Consider the following 17,738-nt stretch of genomic DNA (forward strand, 5'->3'; position numbering starts at 1 on the left):
TGTGCTACTATAATGTCTAGTAAATATTTATTTTTAATTCTGCTTAGCTTACTGGAATAGATAAAATGCATGAATATACATACCAGGACTAAAAGCAGCAGCATGTACAACCCCTGCATGACACGAGAGCTGATGTAACATGTTGGCTGTAGGAAGGTCCCAAATATTCAGACTTCCTTCAGTGGTTCCTGCCACCAACATTGTACTAACAGAGTTCAAGTCAATTATATTTACCTGGAAAATTAATGAGCGTTATTACTCCAAATATAAGAATTGGTTCAGACAAATGAGTCACATGTTGCAAGTCAAGGAAGTCATTTCAAACCCTACTAAATGCTCACTAGCGCCCCATAGAGGCCCAGCTGCTGTTGTGTAACAATTGCTTCAATGTCCTCTCTAGTAACCCACCCAATGGAAGCTACTAAAGTACTTCTGATTAATTGCTTCAAACATTTAAAAATGTATGTTGCTTGACTGTGCTTGTTTTACTTTTACCTTTCCTTTCTGTTAAGACTAGGTTTAAATGATTTAGTTATTACAGATTTCTTCTATAGTGACTTCACAAGATCACCCAGACTGGATCTCCAGAACACATACAATTGCATGATTTTTTTTTTTCTTACTGCTGGCCACAGTTTGTTCTTATTTTCAAAAACATTCTAATGATGCTAGCCAGTAGCTTCAGATTGTATTTCTTGGGCAAGAAGAGAGGTCTCTCAACTACTGTTAATGACTAGGACAGCATAAAAATACAAGAACAAGAAATTGCCATAGTGGGTCAGCCGGAGGGTCCATCAAGCTCAGCAACTTGCCTCCAACAGTGGCCATTCCAGGCTACAAGCACCTAGCAAGTGCCCAAACATTAAATAAATCCCATGCTACTAATGCCGTTAATAAGCAATGGCTATTCCCTAAAGGCCTAATTTAAAATTGCTGACGTGCGTTAAAAACTGCGAGATACACACATGGCCGGACTGTGCGCACACTGCGGGGATTTTACAACGCCCGCTGCCACACGCGTATCTCGTGGCACACAAGGAAGAGCCCAGCTGTGAAAAAGGGGGCAGGCCAGGGGAGGGCCGGGGGCTGACCGGGACAGTGCCATTAGGTGCCCAGCTCCCAGCGCATCCAGCATTGCTTTGACATCAACATTGGTCAGGTAAGCTTCCAGAGTTACTGTCAACGTATTGCTTTGCATTTAGAGGTATGAGGGGTTCTGAGTGGGGTGGGAAGGTGCGGAATATATTGCCCATAGGGAGGGGAGGGGAAGGGGAATGTGTGCTTGTCTTACCAATTTCTAGATTTTGGAGGAGGGAGAGGAGGGCAAGTTTTTGGGTATATAGACCTGTTGTATTTTTTTCTTGTTTTTTTTTTGGGGGGGGGGGGGGGGCTTGAGGGGAAGGAGGCTCACCCGACAGGGCCTTGAGCATTTCACTAGGGTGGAGGGAGGATCAGGCTGGCAGGCATACTCCATTCCCTTTTTTTTTTTTTTTTTTTTTTTTTTTTTAAACACAGTCTTTTGAATGTGACTGGTTAAGGACAAAGTTATCCAGGAACACATTCCTGGATAACTTCAGACCTGCTCTCAGGCACATCAAGAGATAGCAAAATAACTGCTGCACAGTTAATGGAATACTAGGACACATTTCTGCGCACTCTCTTACACATGCAGATCAAGTACCATGAATAGGTTTGAAAGTCGGGCTCTAAATATGCACACAAAGACAGTAACTTTAAAACGAGTGCATGGGTGCCCACATAGATGTGTATATGGGCGCCCGGCCACATACACTGAAATCTTATATCCTGAGCGGAAGTACACACACGTTACAAAATAGGCTTAGCACTTGCATGTGTGCTCCTAATTTTAAGCATTTACACACACACAGCTGGGAATCGTCAGCATTTACATGCACAAGTGAGGACATTTCATAACATGTGCGCCTGAAGGAAATTATCAGTTTAACCAATTCATCCACCAGTTTGCCCAGTCAATCCCTAGGTCATCAAGACCCTCCTGGTTCTTTAGCCTGCACAATCCCTGGTTTACCCAGACCCTTCAAGCAGTTCTTATGTAGCTATAAATAGTTTTATTCGGACTTACACCTGATCAATAGCAGAAGTAAATTGGCACTGAAATGAGCCAGATGAGTGCCGCATTCGCTTTGCCACACACCTCTTGGCCCTGCCATGGAATGTCCATGACCTGCCCCCATTCCGCCCCTTATGTTTTTTTTTTTAACTCAGTGAGAGATATTTGTGCATTGGTACTTGTGCGCATGGGAGGTAGGTTTATAAAATTGGCTGGGCGTAAATAAGTGAATCTTGCAAGTTCATCTTCCACTTTTGGTCCGTGTATCACTTTTAAAATTCACCTTTAAATCTACCCACATACTTTGCAACTATGTAGGCTATTCTGAATTGTCCCCTTAAATTGGGAAGCATTAGGTTTATAAAGTTTGCTTTTAATGCTTCTGAAGCAGCAATGAGGTGCAGCAATTGCAGTGAGCCAGTAATAGGTCTTCATGGGTTTCCATTTCCATGCACAAAATAGTGTGATTAGTCCACTTGAATGCATGGAAACAAAAGTCAATAAACAAAAACATCGAAGGTGACACCTTATTACTGGACTCTCAATACATTTCTTGACTAGCTTGTGGGAGCAAATACTCCCTTCATTAGGTCAAAATATCATAAGCAGGTCAAAGGAAAAGATGAACATACAAGTGAATTGCAGCTTAAATTACAATGGTGATGAAGAGAGGGGGAGGCAGCAAAGGTGTAGGGAGTAGGCAGAAAAGAATAAGAGGAGCACAAGTCCTGAAGAAGGTAAGAGAAGATACTGCTGGAAAGAAGGAAGAAAGGGAACGTAGGAAGAGGTGAAGAAAAGCCCAGGAGACAAAGGAAGCAGGCAATTTACACAGCTTTTTTAGGGATATATAAGAGTGCAACAAGTCTTTTTATATGCAGGTAACTGCCACCTATTTCCTTCATCTTACGCTGTTGGCATTTACCTGCAAGAAAGGCACATCAGTGTGTACTTGCTGATTTGTGCCACCATCACATGTAAGACAAAAGGAGAGCTGGGTGACACATACAATAATTCGGAAAACAACAAGAATGGTACCCAAAACCCAAAAAGGTGATTAATGGATAATTAAATAACTATATAAAATTAAATATTCAAAAACAGATAAGATAAAATATTACAAATTTTAATATCGATTAAAAGCATAAATATAAAAAATATTCAAAAAGTTAAATTAATACAGTGATGGATCCAGTACACCCAACATGACCATGTTTCGACAAAGTGCATCAGGGTGATTATATAAAATGATTGTCCCTTGTTCCTAGCCAAGCGAAGAAGAGGCTGACCACTGGACCATAAATAAGATGTTAGATCACAAACCTAAATACCAAAGCTCCCGACAGGAGGTAGTAGAGGTAGAGAAATAAATATTCTTTCTTATGTGCAAACAGAAAGACAAAGTTGTCTGCAGCACTGCACCATAGATTAAACCAATGTTTATTGTATCCAGGGGCATAGGGTGACAGCTGAAGTTGGTGGTGCTCCAGAAAATGTACTGCTGCCATGTGTCCTAGAACACAGTACATCCTTCTACATTACCCTATGAGCAAAAAGCCTATCAATTTTATGCTCACAGCAAACCAATCCTTAGAGGGAGCATTGGCTAATCCCTTAAAACAATCGCCTAATCTAACAGCAGTTACAACACAATAAGGGAATGAAAAAATATTTTCTGCAAGAACAAAAAGAGCAAACATCTGTTAAAAATAGAAATGAGGAAGTGAGGACCATAACGCCATAAAAGTCAGTGATAAGTACCATCATTTTCTCAGCAAGAATTAAAGTTACACAAGAACTGGGCTTTTAAAAAACAAACAAACCCTGACCAAATATAGAATAGAAATGTGCTAACAAAAACTGTTTTGGAAACCACAAGCCTGACTGTATTATACAGTGCAACAATGGAAAAATAGAAACATCATCATTTCTCTCAAAACATCAAGCAATAAAATCAAGAGATATAAAAGATCATTCATAATGGGGCAGATTTTCAAAGGGGTATGAGCGTAAGATATGCACGTACCCTCCCGAAAACCTGCCCCAAGCTCCCCCTGCATGCGCCGAGACTATGTTGCATAGGCTACCAGCACGCGCAAAGCCCCGGGACGCGCGTAAGTCCCGGGGCTTTCCTGGGGGGGGGGCGTGTCATGGCTGGCGCGTCATCGGGGCGTTCCGGGGCGGGGCCGAGGGCATGGTTCTGGCCCGGGGGCGTGGCCGCGGCCTCCGGACCAGCCCCTGGACTAGAACATGGCACGCCGGCAGCTGGCCAGGCGCGCGCATGTTATGCCTGCCTCGGGCAGGCATAACTTTTACAACAAAGGTAGGGGGGGTGGGTTAGGTAGGGGAAGGGAGGGTAAAGTGTGGGGGGTGGAAGGAAAGTTCCCTCTGAGGCCGCTCTGATTTCGGAGCGGCCTCGGAGGGAATGGAGGCAGGCTGCGCAGTTCGGCGCACGCAGTCTGCCGATTTTGCGCAGCCTTGCACGCGCCGACCCTGGATTTTAAAAGATACGTGCGGCTATGCGCATATCTATTAAAATCCGGCGTACTTTTGTTTGTGCCGGTCGCGTGAACAAAAGTACGAGCGGACGCAGTTTTTTAAAATCTACCCCAATATGAAAACCATGCTAATAAAAACAAATCTCAAAACAGCAGACAAACATTTAATAATTAAAAAAAAACTTGCATAAATTTGTTCTATTTCCCAAACATAAATAAAAATATTTCAAACTATCTGATGAATAAAACATCCAATAATTAAAAAATATTCTATTTCCCCAAAAAACAATAAAATATTTCAAAACAATAGAAACATCAAATTACACCCAATAATTATAACTAATAAAGATTAAAAAATGTGTGTCCGCTCATGGGTCTTAAATTTTACCTCACAGGATCTAAACACAGACACATACACAAAGCCTTTCACACAGACATGCATACACACAGACTCTCACATACGCAGACACACAGGATTTCACACATACAGACTCTCATACAGAATTATAAACACACCCACAGGCTCTCACACAGTCACACACACATGCACACAGGCTTGCACACAGACACAGAAGTTCACACACAGACATGCACACACACACAGGCTCGCACACAGACACAGAAGTTCACACACAGACATGCACACACCCTCACACAGCCTCCTTTTTGCTTTGGGTTGTGGTGGGATGGGCAGAGGGGGAGAAGCTGAGTGCGCCTGCGGGAAAAGCTGCACGTGCATACGCATGCGTGCATCTTAGAGGGAACAGCAGTGGTGGATGGCAGCACTTATCGTTCCTGGATGGGGGAGGGAGGCAGAGAAGATGCGATAGCTTCACAAACTGGTGGTGCATGGCACACCCAGTTTTAAAGTTGGTCCTGCCTGTGCACCACTGTGCATTATAGATGCTATGCCCATGACTGCCTCCATCACTGTGTTAATTTTACTTTTTGAATTTTTATTGTATTTATCCTTTAAACTGATATGAAAATTTGTGATATTTTATCTTATCTATTTTTGAATATTTTTATATAGTTATTTAATTATCCATTTATCGCCTATGTGTTTGTTGTGTACCATGCTTGTTCTCCTGAACTATCACATGTACCAAAAGATAGTGATTACATTTCCTACCCCCACTTCTAATCTATGAGAGAGCAAATCTGGTGATTGTGAATTTATTTTGTTTAGTATAGTTGGCTCTGAAATTTCATGCTGTTTGAAGAACAAAAATCAGGACCAGGAGTCTCACCATCTAGCAAATACGTGCAGTGCAAATTTTTAACAGATCCTAGAAGTTAGGATTCCAAAAGGAACATGGTGAGGCTGCTGATCAGGATAAAGAAGGCCTTTGACCACTTCCGAACACTGGATCCTTTAAGGTGAATTTTCAAAAGTTGTGTATGTAAAAATCAGCATATAATATACATTTCCTAGCTATTTTATAAATCTCAAACATACAAACGTAAGGGTTCGTGAATAAAGACGTGCATGTAAAAAAGGAGTGGGACAGGTTCATTAAGTAGTGGCTTTGCTGCTATTTAGCCAAGTAAGTCAGAATTTGTCTGGATAATTGTTGCTAATTAGCCAGACAAATCAGAACCTATCTGGGTAAGTACAATATGTATTTGCACATTTTTTTTTAACATGATCATGCATGTTGCAGGGTACATTTGCTCATATTTTATTACCTGCATATATCATATGCGCAGGTTATAAAATACAAAAGTAGATTTTCATGCGCTCATAGACACACATATATGGAGGTGCACAGCTGTTTGATAGTTACCCTTCCTATTAGCATTTTTGCTTTCAGTTATTCAACCATTAGCTAGTTAATCTTATCAGAAGAGTCACTAGAAAAGTGTAGCAGCTATAATATTTTAAACTCCATAAATTTTATTTATGAAGACCTGATATTATGAAACAACCAAGCACATTCAGCATTAATTTACACTCAGCAGTGAAGAAGCAGCTGTTGCATTTTGAGGTACGCCTACATACCAAATGTTTGGGTAACTGATTTTAGCAATCAAGATTTACTAAATTCACAACTAGTAACACCTTCTGTATGCAGAGTATTAAAGCAGCAGGTAGCTATCACAATTATACAATGCTACTCCATGTTCAAAGAAATATAAAACTTAAGCAAATATCTTGAGATATGTTATTCTTATCAGATATTTTTTCAAGTATATATAAGGACAGCAGAGTTGCATACCTGTAACAGGTTTTCTCTGAGGACAGCAGGATGTCAGTCCTCACATGGGTGACATCATCTGATGGAATTCGTCATGGAACTTTGATCTCAAAGAGCTCTTGGATAATGACTCTACAGTTTCCTTTCGGTGTCACAAGACAACTGAAAACCAAACTGGGGTTTGAGAGCCTTCCAAGAAAGAAAACTGTGGTTCACTAGCATCTGAAGAGGATAATTGCATTTGCATCATTGCACCCAATGATTGGCCGATAGGATCAAAGGGCAGAGAACACAAGCAAATGCTTGGAAGAAGTAGCAGCAAAAAGCAACAGGGTCTGTGGCAGACCCCATCTGCCAAATGACCCCAAGGAAAAATCTGACAGACAGGTCAGATAGCATGGAACCAACAGTGCCAAGAAGGATAGTGCTACTCCTCCAACAGGATCGCCACTCCGAGTCCCCAAGCCCAGAAGGTGAGCTGCAACTGAAGCCCTTCAGTCTCAGAACTTCCACTGACAGGCATATCCTCTCACCCAGCAGGATAAGCCCAGGCAAAAAGGAAAGTACTTTGGCCAACCAAGTGAAGCACGAACAGCTAAAGGCAGTGCTAGCTAGAATTTGGCCAAAAACAGAGAAAGAATGTTTATTGAAGGTAAACAATGAGAAATCTTTTATTACATATCTTCACATTATTTTTACATTTAAACTTAACATTTAATTTTTTACAGCTTATCACACAAACAAATGAGTTTTCAAAGGGCCACAAGTGTGAATAACGAGGGTTACGCACGTGGCCAGGCCTTGCGCGTGCTGCGTGCATTTTCGGAAGGACCTGGCCACGCGTGTAACCCCCATTACGTGCAGAAGTGCCAGGCCGAAAGAAGGGTGGGGGGGCTGGAGGGCGTGGTCTTGGTGGGGAGGGCCAGGGAAGGGAGGTGGGCTGGGACAGCACCATTCAACGTTGTCCCGGGGAAGCACACGATTACTTACTGCTCCAGAGGAGCTCCAGGGGAGCAGTAAGTAATCAAACAAACAAAAGGAAGTAGCTAGGAAGGGGTTGGGAGGAGAGGGAGGAGAGGGGAAAGGGTAGCAAGGTTAGACAGGAGTATAGGGAAGTTCCCTCCCAGTTTGCTTCTTAACTGGAGCGGACTGGGAGGGAACTGGGGAAGCCCCACTCCTGTCGCCGCTCATGGGCTTTTAAAATCCTCCCCCACTGCCTGCGGAGGAGGCCATCCGCCCACACATGTGCATGCGGATGTTAAAATCTGCTGGGCATGTGTGCTTGGATATCGTAATTTATAACACACGTGCGCCGACACAAGTGGGTCGACAATTGAGCCAAGTGCCGACAAATTCCCTTGAACTCTGTTTATTCAAATATACACTGTTGTGGTAAGTCTAAACATTTATAATGACAAACAGAGTTTTTATTTGTCTAAGCCTATACTATCCAACAGCATGAGAAGCCCTTTGAGTTGGATTTAAAGGAATTTTTACTTATATATTTAGTAATAATGAAAAAAGACTTCATAGGTGTTTGCTGGACACACTAGGAAGCATTTCTGTTAATTAATTTTTAAGATTCTAATTTTGAGTTTATTTTCACCAAAAGCAATATTTCGCCTTATATTTTGGATGGTAGCAGCATTTCAGTCCCACATCTGATAGAACCTATTCTTGAGCCTAATTAACAACCTACAAATAGAATCCACAAAGAAAAATCTCTCCACCTTCAATCTACTGTTTATTGCAAGAGGTTGTAAGCAATGGTAACAGATATATGTGTGATTTAGTAAAAATCCCCTGATGAAGCTACATTAGTGAAACAGTGGCCTCTGTTGGGGGTCTGTGTAAAAAAATTAAACACATTGGGCCAGATTTTAAATTCCTTATGCATGTAGGAGGCTTTACGCACGCTGGGCCTATTTTAAAAGGCTCAGCCACGCGCATAAAGCCCCAGGACGCGTGTAAGTCCCGGGGCTTCAAGAAAAGGGTGGGGAGGGTTGGAGTGGGAGTGGGGCAGTCCGGGGCTAGAGGCCCCCGGCACAATGGCCATTTGCCTCTGTGTTGGAGGATCATGTGCCGGCAGGCTGCTGGGGCACGCAACCTGCGCAGGCTTCGAGCAGGCGCAAAAGGTGAGACAACTTTTTTTTTTGGGGGGGGATAGGATAGGGGGTAGGAAATTTCCCTCCCTGGCCATTCCTATATTGCAGCGGCCTGGGAGGGAACGGGGGAAGGCCGCGGGCGTCGGCGTACGCAAGTTGCACTTATGTGCACCCCCTTGCGCGTGCTGACCCCCAATTTTATAACGTGTGCATCTGCGCGCGCATGTTATATAATCGGGCGTCCATGTGTGCGTGCCGGGTAGTGCGCGCACATGGACGCGAGCGCGCAACCTTTTAAAATCTACCCCATTATTTTTCTGGGACACATTTCAATAGAATTTGTTGTATACATTGTATCAATCAGGGTTTCTGAAAAAATTGTATACATTGATCTTTTGGGATACCTTCCAAAGCTGTTGCTGTATACATTGCATCAATTTAGTGTTGGTTGTGGTTAGCAGCGACAGAAATGTAACAATTACATGAATGTTTACGACGTGCTCCCTCTTGTAAGAGACATTTTTTATCAGGAAATTTTATTTTTGATTAGTCTGTTGAATGAATGGTGAAAGACTATGTGTAGAAGGTTACGTTTGGTATTTTAAATTTAACGTGGAAGTTTATCTGGGTTGGGTTGGGGAATTTGAGGGATTATGGATATCACTTTGAAATTGTAAGAATGCTTGTTGGTAAATATATACAAAAATTGTGTGATAAACTGTAAAAAATAAAATGTTAAAATTAAATGCAAAAATAATGTGAAGAAGTTTATTAAAAAGCAATAGATTTAAAACATGACAAACAGGGAAGCAGCACTCTTTTTTTAAGTATTTTATGCATAATAATGTTTTCTAACACAACAAGAAAAGGAATTTTATTGAAGGACACAGGTTAGTGGAAGGAAAAAAACAAAGGAAGATAGCCACAATAAGAAATAGAGACAGAAGTGAAATCTGAAAAAAAATCTGCTTTCTTTCTTACAAAGCAAGAAAGGAAAATTGTTATGATTCTGCTCGCGGTTGGGCCCGCGAACAGCTTTTCACCTCTGTTGCAGCAGGAATGCTGCTGCTGCTGTCTCTCCTTGCGGTCTGGGGTCTGCTAACGCTGGCGTGCCCCGTGGCCCAAGTGCTGCCATCCTTGAGGTGGTGAGAGTGTCACCGATGTCTTCTCTCCGCAGCGGGCAGAGCCATCACCGACATTGTCCTCCCTTGCGGCAAGGTGCCGCCAATGTTGCTGCCTTGTTATGTGACAGGGTGCCGCCACCAGTCCTTCCCTTGCAGCCTGGATGCTGCCGCTGATTGTCCCTCTCTTGCGGCGGGAGCGCTGCCACTGGCTACCTCTTCGCGGCAGGACGCCGCCGCTGTTCTTCATGCATCGGGCCACTCCATATGCGCGCAGCCGTGCCTCTCCCCTGTATTTAAAGGGCCCATGGTGCAAAAAGCCCCATGGTCCTGCAGGATGATGTCAGTCCCTCGTCGCTTCTTGAAAGGATGGTGTCCATGGTGCCCCCAGCATTCATCATTGTCCACAGCACCTGAGAATGCCCATTGTGCTTGGCAGTGCTTGATAGCGTCCATCTCAATAGTGTCAATGGCTCTCGATGGCATCAAAAATGCCCTTGAAACATGACAGCACTGAATGGCATCCCAGCATCAATGATGCATAACAATGCCCCTTGCACCCAATGGCTCTCATGATACTCGATGGCCCCCTTGGTGCTTGACAGTGTCCATGGTGCTCAATGGTCTTGAAGGTGTCCATGGTGCCTCATGGTGGCAATGCACCCATGATGCTCAAATGGTGTTAAGGGGATCCCTGGTGCTTGATGGTGGTCATGGCACCTGACAGATTCCAAGACACTTGATGTGCTTGATGGCATCCATGGTGGTCGACAACGTCCATGGCACTTGATAGCATCCATGGTACTTGATGCTTGATAGCGTCCATGTTGCTCAATTGTGCTTGACAGTTTCAATGGCACCTAATGGTGTCCATGGTGCTTGATACCACCAAGGGTAACCATAGTGCTTCAATGATGTTGAAGGCATCCATGGCACTTGATGGATTCCATAGCACTTGATGGCATCTATGAAGCTCCGGTATTTAGCACAGATGTGAATGGGCAACTGATTTCTGGCATGGCACCAATAGGGCAGCAGCAAAGCTGATTGCTGAGGCTCATGTGCACCCTCTCTCCCAAGGAGTCTGCATACTGAGAAGAAGGAGGGGAGGCTACATCATCCAGGGCACCAGATGTATAGATTAACTCGTGCCTATGGAGACTGGTCCTCAAATCCTTCACTGTTTGAGCCTCCGTCGATGACCAGCAGTAGGACAGGATGTCAAAGAACTCATGCCTGGATGGGAACTCAGGTAGGTCCCCAGGCCCAAAGGTCTACTCAGACCACACATGAACTATATACTACCAGTCTCACAAGATATCTGACAAAAGCAAAAAAACAGATAAATTAAAGGAGAGGACAATACAAATAAGCTGCAGGTGAAGCATTATTTATTAAGGATAAGAAAAACTCTGCTAGGGAGCACAGTGCACTAAGCCTGCCATATTGCCAGTAGAGAGGCTTAAAAAAGAAAAAAGGCAGAAAAAAACAAAATAAACACCTTAAGGGAAGGAAGGGAAAAAAAGAAAACTAAGGCTCTGTTAGAAAAAACAGCTGCTGCAGTTCCAGAACTGTCACAGCAGTAGCTGTGAGGGAGAGAGCAAACTAATACCGTGACCACATGGCTCCGTAAAAAAACGAAAGACTAGGATTTGCCTAGTGAATGGGAAGATGACTAAAACTGCACATGCTCAGTAGAGCATATTGAAAGCTCTACAATCTTTGAGATCAAAGTTCTGTGATGGGCTCCATCGGATGATGTCACCCATGTTTGAGGACTGCCCTCCTGCTTGTCCTTGGAGAAATAAGTGCACAATAGCAGATTCAAAAGAAAGTCCCAGTCTTACTAAATAAGTATGAGAACATTCAACCTTCAACAGATTCCCTGCTATTTTACAGTCTATATGCTAACTAAACATTTCTTCTGAAGAAAATTAAAATAAAGTACTACATACAAAGAGGCCAATATAAAAAAAAAAAAGGAAAACGGATAACTTATGCAGTCAAAGTTATCAGGATAAGTAATTGGGGATATTCAGCAGGATAAATGTCCCACTGAATAGCCTTGAATAAAGTTATCTGGCTAAACATAGCCAAATAACTTTGAAACCTAACTGACTATGTGGTAAAGTCACTGATTAGGTTTTCAAAGTTATCAGAGTTTGTGCACCCAGATAACTTTAACCTAACTGGTTATATTCAGATAATATAGCCAGTTAAGTGGTGACCAAATTAAAAAAACAAAACACCTAGCAGCCTACTGGCTCGAAACCCCACTCCCTACCTCAGAGAAACTAATGAGAGGCCTGCCAATCCACTCCCCCTCCTCAAAAGATTGTACAATAGTTAATGGAGTACGGGACCAATCTTCTCCCTCCATGCTCAGAGATTTGTCCACATAAACTTGCCTCCAGTTCCCTCCTCATCTCCCCTCTTCCCTGCCAACTTAACCCTAACTCTCCTAATCAGTGTTGCAGTAGCTTATACTTCTAGCATGGCTGTAAAAGCAACACTGGGAGCTTCTGTGAGCAGTAAAAGTGGACCATGAACCTGGTGGCCCAAATGGTTTTGGATGATGCCAGATGGGGCAGGAGGGTTAGGGTTGGGATGGTAGTAGGGGAATGAAGAGGGGGCCTAGAGGAAAGTTTACTTGGATAAATCACAGGAGGGGGGGGGGGGGAGGGAGATGATTGGCCTCATACACCATTAACCTTTGCATAATCTTTGGGAGGGGGTCCTGGAGGAGGAGGTGATAGATTGGACCAGGAGGCCCTCTAGGTTTTTTTTTTTGTTTTAAATCATGGTCACTACTTAACCAGCTATATTCTTTAGATAGCCAGTTAAGATAAAAGTTTTCTAGAAACATGTTGCTGGATAACTTTAACCCTGCTCTTGGCTATGTCTAGAGTTATCCAAATAATGTATTCGGCTAACTTCAAATATCAGAGTTTCCTGGCTAACTCAACTCTGCTCTGAAATGCCTCCCACTTATCCTGATAAATTTTATAATGACTTATCAGGATAAAATATATTCAGATAAGTGGTGATGATAGTCAAACCTTGGTATTTATCTGAATAACTCAAAATATATCTGTGCACATGCCTTTGAATATAGATTTCAATATGGGGCCAATTTTAAAAGATCCACAAGTGGAAAAATTGGGGGTTACGTGCTCTGTATGCATTTTACAAAGGGCTCGGCCATGTGCGTAACCCCTATTACGTGCAGAGGTACAGAGCCAAGTAAAAGAGGTCGGCCGGGGGTGTGATCTAGGCGGGGAGGGGCGGGGTGGGGGCAGGCTGGAACAGTGCCATTAGATGGAGTTTACTTCTGCTCCAGAGGAGCAGTAAGTATTAAAAAAAAAATAGGGGATAGTAAGAGATAGTTTAGGGGTCGGAGAGGAGAGGGGAAGAGGGAGGAAGGATAGGGTTAGGGTTGGAGAAGTTCCCTCCAGTCTGCTCCTTAACTGGAGCAGACTGGGAGGGAACCAGGAAAGGCCTACCTGCGTCACCGCGCTTATTTTTAAAAAATCCCTCCCCCATTGCGAGTGTGACAGTCTTCCACCCACACATGCACGCACCGATTATAAAATTGGTGCGCGCATGTTTGCGCGGATATCATATTTTATAACATGTTTGTGGAGATGTACGCATACTATAAAATCGTCGCATCATTGTGCACGTGCCGTGAACCACGCCCACCTTTTAAAATCAAACCCTATTTTTGGAGATACAGAGATACTCAGAACCTCATTTATGACTCAAAATTCAGTGTCACATTTGTAACGGTGGCTTCGCACCCTTACCAACATTTTCCATCGCTAGGAGATTTTTGCATTTTTGGATTTTCCCCAGGTGTTGGCCATCCCTCCCTGTTTTGGGATTGGCCAAGCTCCCTACATACAAGTTCAGGATGCTCAGATTGTGTTTGGCTACAGTTTTGGTTTGGAGAAGGTTGAGGTTTTTATGCTGAAGAACCCAGTAGGCTTCACACCCGACAAAAAATGGATAACAGGGAGAAATCCTCTCTTCTGTGCCCTCACAGAGCAGGAGGGGTTTCCCCTGTGTGGAGAGAAGAGATTTTTGCCTTACAGAGTTTTGTGCCTGTTATTGTGTGTCCTGAATAGCCTTGTAGGGAAGGCCCCCACTTCATGGAAGGAGCAGGACTGAGACTGCCTGTCTATCTACCAATCAAGTGGGTTTGCAGTGCTCAGAAGGAGAGTTATCGGTCTGAAGAGAAGTTTTTTGTTTTTTTTTTTCCTATTTTTAAAGGAGAAATTGTTTTGGTCATCACTTTCCTTCCCATCTTTTGAAGCACTATTTTTTTCCTTTCCAACCATTGGGGAAAGGACCCTGATTCAAGTTCGGAGGATACTGGGAGTCATCATTCTTTTGTTTATGATGATTTTTGTCATCCTTGCATGGATTTTGTTCTTTGAGTTACAGTAAACATTTTTGTTGACCACTACTCCAGCCTATTGTGCGGTTTTGTTATCTGTCACTTGAGAGCTATTTGGAAGAAGACTACCTAACAGGGTCATTCATCAAAATGTGAAATGGTGTTATTGTGGGTGAGATGTATATGCAAATTTTGAAAATTCAGTCAAATTTAGCGCCCAGGTAGAGAGCATCAAGCTATACATTGTAGAAATCTCATCTTTGTGTATCTTTCCTCATTCTAAATCACATCACATCTTCACTGATGTGAACTGTGCTTTTCGTACATCTGACTGTGCATGTAAAACTGCTCCCCAAACCCTAGACCACCACCAAAACCTGAGTTACTAGATGACCCTCCTTTAATGGTATAAATAGTTGACTAATATGAGAGCCTTATAAAGAAGCTCTCTTGCTTTCTCTCTCTCTCTCTTAACTCAAAAATTATCCTTACCATGCCCCTTCTTTTATCGCAGGCACAAAATGATGAATCTAGGCCTAAATTCTCCCCTTCCCCGGTTATTTGTAATTTCTACTTCCTTTTCTCCATGAGTTTATTGTGAACCGGTATGATGTGACCCACGAATATCGGTATATTAAAAGTTCATAAATAAATAAATAAATAAAAAAAGTGAGTGAGGAGTGAGAGACTATGCAAGATAGCCACCCACATCAAAGTGGGCTCCGGAGGCTTACATCCTCCTCCTCACTGGTGGAACCCTGATGTCCAGGGTTGGAAGTCTGCATGCATGAGCAAAAGATTAGAGTTCCAGGATGATGAGAAAGGCCCTGGGCATTGCTGTAACCTCTATATTGAGGACTCTAAAATCAAGAAGCGGTTACAAATTATTTGACATACCATTGTTAGACTTTGGTTCTTAAGGCATTAAAATAATTCTAATTCAGTTAAGAAAAAGATTAAACTATGTTCAATAATTAAGTCATGCTTAAAGCAATCAGCCAGCAAGAGGTAAAGGCAAAGGGGTAGATTTACAAACAGCGTGAATTGGCGTACTTTTGCTGGCGCATCAGGCGCAAGCAAAAGTACGCGGGATTTTAGTAGATACGCGCGTAGCCGCGCGTATCCGCTAAAATCCTGGATCGGCCCGCGCAAGGCTATCGATTCTGTATAGCCGGCGCGCGCCGAGCCGCGCAGCCTACCCCCGTTCCCTCCGAGGCCGCTCCGAAATCGGAGCGGCCTCGGAGGGAACTTTCTTTTGCCCTCCCCTCACCTTCCCCTCCCTTCCCCTATCTAACCCACCCGCCCGGCCCTGTCTAAACCCCCCCCTTACCTTTGTCGGGGGATTTATGCCTCCCGGAGGGAGAAGTAAATCCCCGCGCGCCAGCGGGCTGCTAGCGCGCCGGGACGCAACCTGGGGGCGGGTACGGAGGGCGCGGCCACGCCCCCGGACCTCCCCGGCCCGTAACCACGCCCCTGGGCCCGCCCCCAAAACACTGCTGACACGCCCCCAAAACGCCACGCAGACCGGGCCCGCCCCCGACACGCCCCTGACACGCCCCCCTCGCCAAACCCCGGGACTTACGCGAGTCCTGGGGTCTGCGCGCGCCGGTAGGCCTATTGAACATAGGCGCACCGGCGCGCAGGGCCCTGCTCGCCTAAATCCGCCCGGATTTGGGCGGATTTAGGCGAGCAGGGCTCTTAAAATCCGCCCCAAAGGGTCTAAACCATGAGGAAGCATATGATGGGAGACAATGTTCCTTCCAAAAAGAAACTAGGTGTATGCAAATTTCTTTTGGTGTAAGCAACACATTTTTTTAAAATCAATAATTTTTGAGTGCCAGTATTAGCACTGCATTTCTGAATATAGTACAAAGAAAATGTTTGTGAGTGATCATGTGAGCGATGTTTCAAAATGTATGAGCAATCGCTCATATACTCAACTTAGAGGGAACTAAGACAAAAGTTAATGAATCATATCTTAAGTGACAACTGCCTTGACCTAGGTTCGAAATAGAAACTTAGAGGTAAAATTATTTGCAATCTTGCACCATTCAGTCCCCAACTCTGATTCAATTTGGCAAATTGTAGATCATATGGATGCCATATCAATACAAGACTTTATTATCGACAGCTATGTACTATATTAAATTAAAATAGTTTTGAACAGTTAAAAATTGTATTTCCATACTCACACTGGCATCTTGTTCCAACTCAGCAAGCAATTCAAAGTCATTTCTTTTGGTCCCTGAAACCTCAGTAGGAACACAATGCCAAACCTACAATACAAATATTTTAGTGGTTTCAGTTTACAGAATACACAAACCAAGAGTTGCATTGCTTAAGTTTTCCTTTTACACAATTCTTTGGAGGCTGGCCTTCGCCCAACTATCTGCCAATAAGAAGGCTTATCAGTATAGGCTTTGTGAACATAGGAAGGAGCCTGACTTGGCAATGAAAGCATTTAGCTGTAGTGAAAAAGCTTGTGGATCCATATGCTGATAAAACTCGTCTGCCTCATCTAGCTAGTTAAGTTTTTGTTACAACACTTTAGAGGTAAAATGAAGTCTATTTGTAGTTCCTTTAATAAGGGTGTGTGACATTTGCTTTGCCAAGTTTGGTCATTCTAGAGAAATGGAAATCCAACCTTCTATCAAGAAGACAGGTATGTGATCTGGCTTCAATGAATGGTTCTGGGCATCTGTTACATATGTGTCCTGCGATGTTATTTAAGGCAGTTAAAGAAGTTCTGGGGGAAACATTAGCCTTAGCTGTTAACCATTCTTTGAATAAGCTTTTTATGCCCTCAGCTTTTAAGAAGGCAGTGATTTGTCCTTTGTTAAAGAAAGCTTCTTTGAATTCATTGTACCTGGCCAATTATCATCCACTTTAAAATCTGCTATTTATTGGTAAACTTACTGAATAGGTCATATTAATGCAATTACAGGATGTTTTTGATGATCATGATGTTTTTGACCAGTTTTAATCTGGATTCTGCAAGGGCCATATTATAGAGACTTTGTTGGTCTCCATGCTGGGTGCCCTGTGAATTCACTTAGATAATTTTAAATCAGTTCTGGTTCTGTTCTTAGATATCTTTTCAGCATTTCACACTTTGAATCACTCTGTTAGATAGGTTGAATTGATTAGGACTGGGTCAAGAGATTTTACAATGGTTCAAATCATTGTTGTCAAATCGTTGGCAGCAGGTAATGTTGAAGACCCACTGTTCTTCCTGGAAGTACAGACTGGGTATCTCTGAGATCTGCTCTGTCCCTAGTACTGTTTAAAATATTTGGGCACCCACTAGAAAGATTGCCCTAATAATTAG

General features: G+C 43.2%; 1 protein-coding gene across 1 annotated transcript in view; it reads right to left on the reverse strand.

Moving 5' to 3' along the window:
* Window positions 1-17,738, reverse strand: part of NSMAF (neutral sphingomyelinase activation associated factor) — a 267,295-nt gene that overhangs the window by 16,807 nt on the left and 232,750 nt on the right. Inside the window, exons 27-28 of the mRNA XM_029591349.1 lie at window positions 16,603-16,686; window positions 84-234 (exon numbers count right to left, since the gene is read on the reverse strand). Of these exons, the coding sequence (XP_029447209.1) occupies window positions 84-234; window positions 16,603-16,686 (235 nt within the window). The remainder of the gene's footprint in view (window positions 1-83; window positions 235-16,602; window positions 16,687-17,738) is intronic.

Source organism: Rhinatrema bivittatum, chromosome 2, assembly GCF_901001135.1.
Source record: "Rhinatrema bivittatum chromosome 2, aRhiBiv1.1, whole genome shotgun sequence".
Taxonomy (NCBI): domain Eukaryota; kingdom Metazoa; phylum Chordata; class Amphibia; order Gymnophiona; family Rhinatrematidae; genus Rhinatrema; species Rhinatrema bivittatum.